Below are 14,390 nucleotides of genomic sequence, written 5' to 3'. Positions count from 1 at the left end.
AATAGCAAGTGACAGCATTTTGCAGATAAAAGCACTAACAAATCATGCCTGAGTATATCTGTTACTCCACTATCCTGCAAGTCAGTTGTAATGACGTTTTATTTTCAAAACTGGCAACACAGAAAATGCTGTTCTGCTACTTTACAGTTGAGGGTGAAACTGTTCTTAACATTACAATACTTATTTTTACTCTATGGGGTATTTTTAAACACAGTTTTGCTCTAAAGGAGAGGCAAAATATTTTTCCTTTTCATCTTACTGCATTGTGATTTTTTTACTGAGGGTTTTCAGATAAATAATCATCCTGCAAACAAAACATCTAATAAATTCATTCAAAAGACCAGATCCAAAGATGTCTTAAAAATTAACATGCGCCTCTTTAACTTTGTTCATTATGTTAGCCTCTGGTTATTAAAATATACTTAAAAACAGCAGCACCGGACAAAGTGAGGAAATCCAATGCTGATACATTTACACACTTACAAGTCCTAATATAAACCAGGAAAACCAGGCTTGTGATTTAACATAAACTATTTATGTTCTCCAGTCAGCCACTGACATGGCTTTTTAGCAGTCAAGGTTGACTATAAATTCTAATCAAGAAAAGAATAAACTGTATTAACCACCAGCTTCTCAGAGACACACTCAGTTTGTGTCTAATTTACTAAGGGTATAACTTACCAATGAGCCCTAAACAATCCTGTTAATGGAAATTTATGTCAAATTGATTTCAAATTTTCATTAAGAAATCATGACATCTATAGTAATCCTGAAAGCTTCTTGCAAAACAAACAAAAAACCAACCCAAACAACCAAACCGAACACCCAAACATCTACTGAAGTAGATATTTTAGAATACCAAGGCAGCATTTTTTCTCTTGCCTTTGAAGAAGCAGCACACTGAAAATTCTTGGTATATACAAAATACTTCTAAAAACCTAGATTTACTTCCTGTTGGATATGTCTACAGCAGAACGTAAAAGGCTACGATTTTATACAAGGGAAGTACCTGAGATGTCACCTGATGTTGATCAAAATAGGACAGTTGCTGTAGTTTTGTGAACACGGTCTCGAGGGTCGGAAATGCTTCTTGTTTGGTCTTCCTGACTTTTTGCCCTTCATCCCCAACTTAAGAGATAAAAAATTACTTTGGTCATTTTATATTTAATGAAGCCTGAGTAGTTTTGCATTATTACTGATTTAAAAGACAATAAAAATCTTAATAAGCTTTACTTATGACTACATGCAACCTTACGTGCCTCAGTTTTCCATTATACTTGGGACAAATATACGCCACAGCATATAACAGTATCAAAGCTGCTCAAGGTTATGCCAATGCAAAAAGGTGACACCCAAGAAAAACTGAGAAACAGTCACACAGTTTTACTAGGAGGGTAAGGAATACGTGTCACTCGCCGGCCAGCGTCTTGCATTCCAGGCTTTAGCCTAACGCAAGTGTTTACAGCCAAGGTGGTACAGTGGAAAATCGGGATTTCTAAGCAGAGTGGCAGCCGTAAGGCAGGCCAGCAGACTGCTCTCTGTGCTGCGGCACTCCGGCCAGCACTTCACCAGGGGGCTCTGAGGGGGGTGAAAGCCAAATTACGCGACCAACATGCACGGCTCCAGACAACTCGCTGAGCACCTCACAGCTCCCACGCGCTTCACTACAGGCTGCCATACCGCAGCGTCACAGCATTTACCGCCCATTTCAGTAGTACTCTTCTTATTCAGGATTTTGAGGATGTCTTTGGTAATCTTCTTCAGCTGATGCCTTGCTTCATCACGCTCCTTACCAACGCCGTAAAGGAGAATCATGCGCTGGTTACACTCATGACTTGAAGATTCATCCTGAAAAGACCAGATATGAGTGAAGCCTCTTTTCTTTTTTCTGTCATCACCTGCAGAAACCCGACCCGAAGAGCCCGCACTGCGACAAACAGTAACTAACTCTCCGTCACTGAAAACATCGCCTGTGGTGAGCAGTGTGGAAGAAACAGTGCCAAATGAAACCACTAAAGAGACGGCATAAAAACACAGGGGGAAAAAACATTAATCTGATATTATGAATTCTGTGTGTATCTCGAAGGACAGAGGCGGGAGATGCACACGGATGGCCCTCCCGAGTGTCCCCTGCATTGATATGCGGCCACAGATTAGTAAATAGAAGACAAGATGTCTAGAAACGGTGTGCCACTTCCCTTACCATGTACACGTCCATTGAAAAGAAGGTGCAGCCCAATTCCGAAAATGCTATTTTGCACATCCAAAAGAAATTGCAACACTTAGCATTTATTTAAATTGTAACTGGTTATATTTAGTTTTCTAATAAAATGTATCATGTAATGCTGATGCACTGTATATAACCTAAAAACTTGGAGAACTGCTTTACCAGTCATATAAGGTATAAATATTTTGTTCAGTAATACACTTACCTTCCCCAAACTAACAAATCACTACTTCTTTCAACATAAAACTACTTTAAAAGTTTTTAAAGAAGGAAGGCTGTGTACAAAAATAATACTAAAGAATCACAGGGCAAAAAGGTAGCAGACGGGAGTGCAACTCTGCGTTCAGAAAAGTTGCAGAGTCTTACAAAATACATGCTGTCTTTTAAAAATAGTGACACTGTTAGTAGGTCAAAAGCAGGAAGTAAATCTCTAATTATTTTTAAAAATTCTATTTCTCTCTCTCTTCTAGAGGAAACAAAAGCAGAAGTACTCGGAGCGTCACCTGGAATTTGCAGCTGTCTCTGGCTAAGAGACCAGTTCGAGGAAGGTCTAAGTCTCAGAACTGGGATGCACAGCTGCTCCTCCAGCCGCTGCTCGCTCCGTGGGATTTGCAGGCGAACACTGCTGCCTGCTCACACGGCGAGGAGCTAGAGGGACTGTGACCGCCCCTCCGGCAGCAGCACCGGCTTCCCATCACAGGAGACACCCACGTGTTTCACTGCTTCTCAACAGCGCGCTACGGTAAGCTTCTCTTTGATTTTGGGGTGGGGGGAGTGCTGTCTGCCTTTGCGTGCTTAGGGAATACTTATTGCATTAGGATTAGACTCGGCAGCTGCATCTGTTACATGCTTCAAAGCAGAAGCCAATTTATTTCTGCCTTACTGATAGAAATAAAACTTTGCAGCTCTGTAAGGAAGATGTCTGGGATGCTTGGGCCTTGGCTGACAAAGTGTCAACTCCCCTGAGTGCGTTATTTTAGAGAGGCGAGGATCACATGGAAATATAGCAATTTTTACAATTGCATCACTACACACCTGAAAGTGACTCCTTTAGAAACGCAGCACTGACTGATTCAGCATCCCTGCCCGGCTTCCCCAGGCAACCAGCTCAAGTCAGACCTGATCTGATCAAGAAATTTTGGACTAAGAGCGACAGTTTTGAGCCCAGCCCCTGGCACCAGATCGGCAGATGCCGGCTGCTCAGCGTTCGTGGCTGGCTGCGGCGTTCCCGGTTTCCTGGCGCAGTGCTACACAGGATCTCGGCAGCGGCTTCGGGCAGCGCTCACTGCCGAGCGCGGCGGGCTGCAACGGCTGCGCGTGGGCGCGAGTCGGCTGAGTTTTAAATTGATGTGCAACACAGCACTGGTAAAGCAAGTGATTTAGGAAAATGGCAGGATAAACTGGCAAAGTAGAAAGAAAGATATACATGAATACCTACATAAATAGAGCTACAAGTAACTCCAGACTTCGCTGGCAAACGTGTAACCGCTGAAGCAACAGACACCGTTGGCTGCCCGAGCGCTCACACGCGGGGCCAGAGCCCGTACGCCCCCCACTCTCTTCCCCTCGGAGGCAACAAAGCGTGGCTCCGTGGGGTGCCACCCCCACCCGGGCCCAGCGGCCGCGGCCCGCGAGCAGCCGTACCCAGCGCCTGAGCAGGGGCAGGGAGGGGACGGCGGACATCTGTTTCAAGAACAACCAAAAAACGCCGCGGGGAGAGACAGACAGACAGACAGCCAAGCAGAAATACAATAAAAAGAGGCATTTCATTCCTTTCACTTCAGCCTGGCACTGTTAAATCTGCAATCAAAACAACTCCGAATGCTACCCCTTTCCACGCTGAGGAAGCTGTGGAAAGGGACATTTCTCCCTCCTCCCCGGGAGGAGAGAGGCAGTTTGGGCAGACGTGTGTCAGACGAGCGAAATGGCCGCCTGTCCTTGCTGCCGGCGGTGTGCCACGCTGTTGCGTTAAGGGGAGTAATCATTCCACACACGCCTGCGCTCCCGCCCACGGGCCGCGGCCCTCACCGGCTCCTCTCTGCCGCGAGGCCATGGCCCAGGCGGCGCAGGCGGGTCGAGCCTGGCCAGGCGGCACGACGCCGGCTGTGCCACCCCGCAGCCCACCGCCATGCCGGCCCCTCGCCCACCCCTGCAGCACGGGTCTCGGGGAAGCTGTGTGGGAAGCTCAGGAGGGTGGAGGGAAGCTCAGGGGAGGTTGGAGGGGAGGTCACCTCAGCGTTTCAGTCATGGAAGATCAACTCAGGCCACCTTAAAAACACGGCTACATCTAGTGCTTTTCTCCTGTAAAAAAACTTACAGGACTCAAAATCACCAAAGAGATGTTCCCAACACAAAATTTAAAAGACTAAGAAGGTTGAAGTCTTAAGACAGATATAACTGACAATTTCATTTTTTTCTTTTTTGTTTTTACAGGGAGGAGTGGGAAAGACGAACTGCAAATGAAAGCCACAACCAACTTCAGCTACTCTAGAAACGTCAGCAACTGCACCAGCGATAACAAAATCAGTCAAGTCATTTTTCCTTTGCTTTATACAATTCTGTTCCTGGTGGGTCTCACCATGAACGGCCTGGCAATGTGGGTCTTCTTTAAAATATCCAGTAAATCCAATTTCATCATCTTCCTCAAGAACACTGTCATTTCTGACCTCCTCATGATCTTGACTTTTCCATTTAAAATCCTTAGCGATGCAAAGTTGGTGTCATGGGTATTGAGAGGATTTGTGTGCCAGGTCACCCAGGTTGTATTTTACTTCACTATGTACATTAGCATTTTGTTTCTTGGTCTGATAACTATCGATCGGTATCAGAAAGCCACTTCACCATTCAGAACATCAACACCAAGGAGCCTTTTAGGTGCCAAGATCCTGTCCACAGCAATTTGGATATCAATGTTTGCTCTTTCATTACCCAACATGATTCTATCAAACAAGAAGAAAACGCTTGAGAACGTAAAAAAGTGTGCTCGCTTGAAATCCAACTTCGGCTTAGTCTGGCATGAAATTGTAAACTATATTTGTCAACTTATCTTCTGGGTTAATTTAGCAGTCATAGTTGTATGCTACATACTCATAAGTAAAGAACTATACAAATCCTATAAAAGGACAAGATGCACAGGAAAAGCATCCAAAAAGACTGTAAATCTGAAGGTTTTCATCATTATTGCAGTGTTCTTTATTTGTTTTGTGCCGTTCCACTTCACTAGAATCCCCTACACGTTGAGCCAAACAAGAGACGTTTTTGAATGCTCTGCTCAGAACACCCTGTTTTACTTAAAAGAGAGCACGCTGTGGCTGACATCGCTAAATGCTTGCCTAGATCCATTCATATACTTTTTCCTTTGCAAATCATTTAGAAAGTCCTTGTTAGACCTGCTGTGCAAGCACACGGCATTGTCAGAACTCAGAGCACAGATGAAGGAGCAGAACGAAGGAGACGACACAGACGAAACGCCGCTCTAGAGCTAAGAACGACCCATATCCCTTCTTAGTCACGTACATTTACTAGTTGGGGGAAGCAACACAAATCCTGCAAAGAATATCTAGAATTTCACCGACTTCTTTAGAAATTGTCCTACAGACGAAGCACAAGCACCCTGGAACCAACATCCCTGGTTGAAAAAATGGTGAAACTAGAAAGCTTGAATAAAACGAGAGCACCAGCTGATCACACCCTCCAAGCTTGTCAGAATTGCTGGGAAGAAGTTTGAATTTACAGTTGGGGCTGTAAGAAAAAAATTAAAACAGAGTCATGAAATGCTACAGATTAGATCGTGAACTGCAAAGACTTTGCAGAAATAGCTTAACTTGGGCTAGAGTAAAGTTTATGACAACACAAGATCTGGAAGATGCAATTAAAATCCACAGTAAGCGTGATTTTTTAAATAAAGGGAGTTGTCACCTTGTATGCAACTGGCAGACAACAGCAATATAGGACTTATGTAGTAAGCTATTTATCGGTGCAGATTTTTGGTAACAGAATAACATTTTGTTCATTTCATTATATGCTTGCAATTCCTAATCCATTGACCAATAATTAATGGTTGTATGTCAGAGGAAATTATTTCATAATCAGGCTTATCTTGGTGTCAATTAAATCTTCAAATACTTGACCTTACTGTATGAAGAATAAACAAAAATGTACTCTTTTATAGAGAACAATATATTTTATTAACAAATATACAAAGACTTAATTTACAGAATACTTAGATGTTAGGAAAAGAAAGTCATGTTAAAGTCTTTACTGGTTATTAAGAGCAGCTTTTTTGCACTGTATAAAAAATTTAACCACTTCCCCTTTTTCACTTGGAAAAGTTGAAAAAAAAAAAACAGGAAAGTATTTTCAGGTACATAACATCTTCAGGTATTGTAACAACCACACATGAAAAAGATCGTAGGCTATTGTAATAAATTACGGTTCATTTATCATCACTGCAAAACAGCTCCAATTCAGCAATAATGTTTCGCCAACATGCAGGAGCTCAGTCCTGCCAAAAGCCATTGCCTGTCCACCCTTCTCCGGCACTGATCTGGGCCTGGCAGGGCACCGGCGTTTTCACGACTGACATCCAATTTCCTAAAAACTTAAGACAGTTCACTTACTTTAGCACTCAGCCTTAGAGACTATGCATCTTTTATAACCTGCCTAGATGAAGTAAATCTTCTATAAGACGTTTCGTGCGCTGCTTACGCTGGTCTATGCACCAACACTGATTACAATCAGCAGCTGGGTTGCACCGCAGGAAGTGGGGCACCATGATTTCCCTGGAACCAGCGCCCCGTCACTCCAGAGCGCGCTCTCCCCAACCAGCTGGGGCCCAGCACTCAGCCACTCCTGCCAGTGCCCAGGAGGGACGCGTGAGATGCCCCGCTTCCACCCAACACACATTTTTTTGCACCTACACATGGAGGGAGAGTGACAATTATCTGGCAGCTGCTTTCCCTCATCAGCTGAGCTGTTCAGAGAGCAGCTACTGTGGCTACCTGCGTACCGTGCAGCAGTCACTGCCAGGGCACCGCGGCCACCTGGTACCTGCCTCTCAGCTGGGAACGGTATCAGGAGGTCACTATGGGAGAAAACGAGGAAGATGCTGCCCTGGACATCAGTCCCGGGGTACTGCAATGGACTGTCTCAGCTTGATGAATGAACAGCAGTTGGGTTAGGCAGCCAGGGACATGTCACGCTGATGACAATGGCAAGGGTGACCTTCATCCTGGTCATCCTCAAGGCTCTTTGCTCTCTGCTAGCCATTTAACATCAAAACCAGCACGCAGACCTACGTTAACCAAAATGTAGATACTAATGCCCAAACTTCTTAGCAATACAGCTGCAGCCTGAGAAACTCAAAAAGCAACCCATGTCTGCCCACAAAGGGACGGCGTGAACGTGAGCCGTGCCCCACACAGCAGCAAGCAAGGAGCAAGAACCCCAACTAACATCGGTCAGCAGCAAAATACAAGACAAACCACATGACTCGACTAAACTTACACAAGAAGTCCTGCTCACAGAGAAATGCACTAGATTCCAACACTACACATACTAAACACACAATAAACACAAAGCACACCATGCAGGGGCAGCAGCGTCTGCCAGACCCAGAAAGCGGCTGTGAGCAGCGTGCTCTATCACCTGGCGACGCTGACACCAAAAGCAACCAGAAATCCCCTTCTGGAGACCAGCAGTCAGGCTCAGGTTCATGTGTCAATATTAATCGGCTACAGAGGGAGGGTACAGTTTCCGAATACGTCGGTGCCCATCATTTTGTAGCCCAGTAACTCATTGTAAGGGTGGCTCTGAGCAGACTTTCTGGTCACGCACTTGATGATGACTGTTGCTGTCCCGAACAGGGGAATTCAGACACACAGACAGGAACTCAGAGCTACATTTGGGGATTATCCTGGAAAACTGTCGGAAACACTCTGTGTTTGTTCATCCCACATCTCTAAAGAAACCAAATCATAACGGCACAGCGTGGGTGTCATCAGGTCTGCCTCACACAAACAAAAAGCCAGAAACATGCCTGTCTTGGTGGATATGGTCAGTTTTTTCTTTATTAGTGTAGGAGAAGGTAGTGTACTTTCTGACAGAGCAAAAGGAAGAGAGAAAAGCAACAGCAAACGTGATTAACTGACACGGGCAACACATGAAAATGAGGAAGGAAACAACACACCACACCAACAGAAAAAGTCTCATCTTTCTACACATTTCCCTATTCTTGATACTTTGCTGGAGGCTCCTATCAGCAGAGGAACAGCGGATGAACCGGCGATAGCCAAAGACCCCTCTCTGAAAGAGTTGCCGCCAGGTTTGCTCAGGTACTTGCACGATCGGAGCGTTCACGTGGTGCGATGGGGCGCTCGGGCATCCGGCTTTGAGATGTAAGAGGCTGATCACCAGCCCTCTGCATCTTAGTTTGAAAATGTTATTTCAGTCTGCCCTGAGAAAGGAAAAATGGTGTGTGCTTGGTGAGATACCAGAAGTCACTTCCCCAGAAACTGCTTTTGGGCCACAACTGTAAAATTTCTATTCAATGTTAAAATATATTTCCATGTAAAGACAAATGGTGCTCTGGGCAATCTGCTGTTATATCTTGCTGTTATATTATCTTAGGCCTCCCTAACAAATATATGCCATTCTAACTTTTCATTAGACATCCCTTTGTAAACAACTTAAACTTAGGCAGAGATTTAGATTCTCTATGAACTACAAGAGAAATGGGTCGGTCTATTTCATGCAGGTTCAGTTTTTGTGTTTATTTGTGTAAACTTGCCAATCACTACAACTCACTGCAAGGAAGATGTAATTTTAAATACAGAATGCTTATGTTTTGTGTTTTCTCTCTCCTTTTCACCCAAGTCTCCTCCAAACAATGGGAGACTTCGCAAATGAGAGTACTATCAGTAACTCCAGTGGAGTGCCCTCCTCTGCACCGTGCCACCGAGACACCACAGTCACCCACCTGGTCTTCCCAGTACTGTATACGCTCGTCTTCCTTCTGGGACTCGTACTGAACAGCCTGGCTTTCTGGGCTTTCTTCCACATTCCAAGCACATCAACGTTCATTGTCTACCTGAAAAATATCTCAGTTTCTGATTTTATAATGACCCTGATGCTTCCTCTGAAAATCCTGACGGACGCTGGCCTGGGACCATGGCAACTCAAAGCCTTCGTCTGTCGCTTCTCTGCTGTAGTATTTTACGACACCATGTACATCAGCATAGTGCTGCTTGGCCTCATTGCTTTTGACAGATTTCTCAAGATTGTGAGGCCTTTTGGGAAGTTCTGGGTGCAAAACCTGACCTCAGCAAAGATCCTTGCGGGTCTGGTCTGGCTCTTCTTCTTTGTTCTCTCTCTGCCAAACATGATCTTATCGAACAAGAAAGCAACACCCCAATCCGTGAAGAAGTGTGCCTCCTTGAAGAGTTACTTTGGACTCAAATGGCACGAAGTCGTCAATTATATCTGTCAGTTCATTTTCTGGACTGTTCTCATTCTTATGTTCATATTTTATATAATTATTGCCAAAAAGGTATACGAGTCTTATACAAAAACACAGAAGAAAGATAACAAAAGCGAACAAAGGATCAAGGGGAAAGTATTCATCATTTTTACCGTGTTTTTCTTATGCTTTGCCCCCTTTCATTTTAGCAGGGTTCCCTATACTCTGAGTCAAACGACCACCCAAATGGACTGCCGTCTGCAGAAGCAGCTCTATGTCGCAAAAGAAAGCACTCTGTGGCTGGCAGCCACGAACATCTGCATGGACCCCCTGATATACATGTTCCTGTGCAAACCGTTTGTACAAAAGGTGTTATGCAGGAGAGTAAAGACATTTCGGAAAACAGTTCACACAAACCCAAAAACCGAACTGGACACACGAATGTCAGCTACTCAGTCTTGATTCTGTAGCTTCACGCTCTACAGTCTCTGCATATTCATCAAGAAGTTTAAAATAATTTGTTTACTTCTGCTGTAGAAAATGAAAGGGTGGTTGTACTCTAATACTAATACTTAATAAATAATACTTAATAAAAACAGCACAACGGATTTCCCTATCTATGCTTGCTGCTTAGCCTTAACAGGCCAAAGTCCATCACTCAAACCACCGGCACTGAGCTGACGGGGATCCTCCCTCCCCCTGCGCCGGGCGCGCTCATGACACCACAGCGCTCACCGCAGCCGGGGCAGCGCGGCCGTGTCCCCCGCGCCTGCACAGCCACAGCGCCGCTGCACTCACACCACACAGACCCGCACTGCCTCGGACTCGCTCACGCGACTCCGCAGCCATAACCACATCGGTCTGAAGAGAAAAATAGCATCGATGAGGCATAAAACCAGCGATGATCGGTTCATAGTCTTGCGTTGCTGTGCTGGCTCCGCAAAGCGAACGAGGACAGCGGTTTTTCTGATTTGGTCACTAAATCGTGTCCGTCTCACCGAATACAGACAAACCGCAGCCTAGGAATTAAAATACCTTCGTATAACTTAAAACAATCTACAGAATAATTCTCCCTGCTTTAAACAAAAAATCCCTTACTTGTTAACACTTAAGCAGCTTAATGACTACGGCTGCTTCTAAGGACAGTTTGGCTTTATTTGGGATTAAACCCCAGAGCTGTTGACTTTGTACGTCAGTAACTCTTACGCTGGGTGTCAGCTCGGCTGGCATGTGGCAGGGCAGGGAAGAGGAGGAACCGTACTCAACAGAGGGAAGAGGACACGGTCCCTCCCCAGCCCTACCCACCTCTCTCACACACATAATTACTTTCCTGCTGCCTACACTGTTTCACCATCCTTCCTCTCCCCTCCCAGCGGGGGCTTTGGAGGAGGACCCAGCCGGCAATACCCCAGTGTCCCCAGAGCACGCTCCTCCTCCAGGCCAGCAGAGGACCAGGGACTGCTTCCCCCGCCAAGGGCGGCCCACAGCCGCGCAGCGTTCACCCCTACCCTACTGCTCGCCAGAGGGGAGCACCCAGGAACGTCCCCCTTGGTGGTACGTTCACCCATCCCAGTCCCAACGACAGGCAGAGAGAAGGCAGGAATGGATGCTGCCTAATCCTCCCTGTTCAGAAAACCCCTCTCCAGCCAACCCACCACACCACTCCCAGACCTCTCCTTTAGCTGTCCCACGGGGGAGGCCCAAATGTACTGTCCCTAAAGAGAAACCGCTTTCGAATCCAAAAGCCTGGAATTTATTTCGCTATTTTAATATGCAAAAGAGATACCAACCATTTCTTGACTCCAACTCTACAAAGTATATTAAAAAAACTATTAAATGTGCTGTAGCCCTCAGCGACGCTCCCTTGCTTCTCAAACAACCCGTTCCTACTGCCACTCATCCCCCGACATACCCACCACCCCGGAGGACTCCCTCTGCACCACGCGCGGCTCAGGTGACCCGGCCCCGCAGACGGGGCCTCGGGGAAAGCAGCACAATGTGCTCTCTTCCATCAGCCCTCCCGCCCGCCATCACCCCATCACCCCTCCTGCCCCCGGCCCGCGCCGGACGCTCTGCCCGGGACACGGCGGTGCCCCGCACCCTGCTGAGAGAACAGCCACGTCCCGCACTCACAGACCTCACCTCTGCGCACGCTCTCCTGCCAGCTTCGCGCCTCCTCGCGCGTGCCAGCCGCTTTGATCACCTCTCCATTGCTATTTTTAGAAATTAAATATTGACAGCAGCCTAATACAATCACGCAGGTTACTCCGTGCAGCCCGATCTTTTCAAAGCTGGTTTTAGATTACTGTGCATTAATTACTGTGCCTTTGGGATTCCCCAGCCTCTGCCACACAGGTAGATGTATATGCCTCGTTTAGCAATTTCCACCCGCTGTACCTTCTCCGCCGGGCACGGCACACACTTCCCATCACTGCAACACCCTTTTACAGCTGGAAACGGGACGCATCCCCAGGCAGCTGCCAGCGGGTTCCAAACCTCCCTGCAAATCAACGTTTTCTCAAACGGCGCCTTCCTCTCAGGATTAAACGCTGTTCAGGAATTAATTCCTCTCTCCCGCACACACAGCATTTAACAGGATTAACTTAGCTACTTTAGTAAAAGTAAATATACTGAAGTCTTAGCTGCTAAAATAGACACCACTTTAGCAACTGCTTAAAGAAACATGTGAGGAGTCTGAAAGTATTTCTCCCAGCCTGTTGGCATCGCAGAGCAACTAACGTGGTGACCAGAGCTAAACGTCAGAAGAAGACGGTTTGCAAGTCATCCTCCACCAGGCCGGTGTCCACAGAAATCAGTGTTCTGAGCTCCAGGCATATTAGGGAAGAATTCAGCACGGAACTGTGCACCTCAGTCCTCCCTCTTCCAACTGCCTCACACCAGCAGAGGGACTGCCGCGGGCCCCGGGACGCAGCACAGACCTACAGCCACCTCTGCGTTTAGCACTGGCGCTCTGGCCCGTTTTTGTGGTTATTACAGAGAAAGACAGTAACGTAAGATGAGCAATGTGGCAGCGATAAACTATGAAAGTGCTGAAGAACAGAAAAGTTACTCCGCTGTGGAAGGTTTTTTTAATTTTCTCATTTCTGCGGCTTGCAATAGAACGCCCGTTTAACGCTGTGCGCAACCACAGGCTGGCAGCACACAGCGCAGTGCCCGGAGCCTGCCTGTACCCGTGGGTGTAACCACAGAATGGGCTGAGCTGCTCCTTCAATAAGGGGTGTGCCAAAGGTTTCAGAGGAGTCTTAATCATCTGTTTTTCAGCTGCTGCTTCTTAGGTGGGTAAAAGGGAGCCAGAGTTACCAAACTCTGTGGCAGAGAAATGCAAGGTGACTGCAAGGATAGGACACCTGGTTGATCCACTTACAGAAAAAAAAAAATGCTAATATTTGGGATTTTGAGCTTTTTTCCTGCAAATTTTTAGATCCCTGCCTCCAGATGGAAGTAACAATCACAACAGTTAAAATGCCTCAAAGTTTAGGTCTCTGCTTTTTAAGGCTCAAAAAATGGCCAAAGCAATACTTCATGTTTTGCAGCTGCCCAAAATGGAGATTTGTTTTGAGAACAGAATTCCCTCAGAGCCGGGGAAGCCCTCAGCCTGGACGCCATCAAAAGCTGCTCGTCTGGGCTCTCCAGATTTCTTCAGTGCAGTGACAGAACTGATGCAATTCAGTGAAGTTTACCAGCACATTCAATACAAGAGTCACCATTTTCCCGTATCTGCTTTCTCCCCCAGCCTGGCTTGCAAAGGCCGGCGCTGACACCGCTGCCGCAGGCGCTGCTGGGAGAAACCCTTGCTTCTCCGAGATTCAGTGGTTGTACAAGAACGAGCAAACATAAGTTTTCCATTTACGCGTGCTTACTCCAGCCCATCACCGCCATGAGGCAGCAGCAGGGCTTTTCCTTTCTGCATCCCAACGTTCACTTGCTCGGCTTGTCGGCGCTCCAGACGAGAAGCAACAGACAACCTGGAAACTGGAAAACTGGCACCGGGCCGTGAACTTGTTCAGACAGATGAACTTTATTCCAGGCTCCTATGGTCCAGGATTCACACGAAAACTATTGACACTAAACATGTTTACAGGTTGTTGGGCTCCCCAAGGACACCAGGCACTTGAGTTTTGTAGGAAATCAGTCTTATTTGGGTACACAAAGGCTTACATATATTTCTTTGTATTTTTTATTTTATTCGCATTTCAGAAAAAGGAAATCTATTATACCTTTGCCTACTAAATGCACCATCTAGCCTCCCAGATGTTGTATCAGACTGCCTCTCCTCCGAGGGACAGCAAATTAATTCCTGAATGCCTCAAGACAAATTCTGCACTTCACACATGTCCTGACTCTGGCACAGCGACACACATCCCTCCATCAGGGCTCCTACAACTCCGAGTACTGAGAAAACTCTCATAACACACAGCAGTACTTTGATTAATTAGAAATGCAAAACAACAATTTGCATAATGAGTAAGAGCTGGGAAGCCAAGTCGAGCAACCAAGACACTACCCATGCGACGACACACCAACACACAGAGCCAGCGGCATGTGAAACCAAAGGCGCTGGAACAGACCTCAGTCCATAGACAGGAGCAGCAGCCAAGGTGCGCAACTTCAGGTGACCTATCCACGTAACGCGAGCGACTCCAGGAGAGAGGAGAAAAATCAATGAGCTTTTAAAAAGTCAGTTCT

The 14,390-nt window shown here is 46.4% G+C and overlaps 1 protein-coding gene across 1 annotated transcript in view; it reads right to left on the bottom strand.

Annotated features, from left to right (window-relative positions):
- The window catches only part of MED12L (mediator complex subunit 12-like), a 138,738-nt gene that overhangs the window by 44,404 nt on the left and 79,944 nt on the right, over positions 1-14,390 (bottom strand). The window contains 2 exon segments of the mRNA XM_009884389.1: positions 1,010-1,128; positions 1,701-1,848. Coding sequence (XP_009882691.1) covers positions 1,010-1,128; positions 1,701-1,848 — 267 coding nt within the window.

The sequence above is a fragment of the Charadrius vociferus genome, unplaced genomic scaffold, assembly GCF_000708025.1.
Source record: "Charadrius vociferus isolate BGI_N301 unplaced genomic scaffold, ASM70802v2 scaffold104, whole genome shotgun sequence".
Lineage (NCBI taxonomy): Eukaryota > Metazoa > Chordata > Aves > Charadriiformes > Charadriidae > Charadrius > Charadrius vociferus.
The sequence above is the reverse complement of the archived record's forward strand: the minus strand, read 5'-3'. Positions and strand labels throughout refer to the sequence as shown.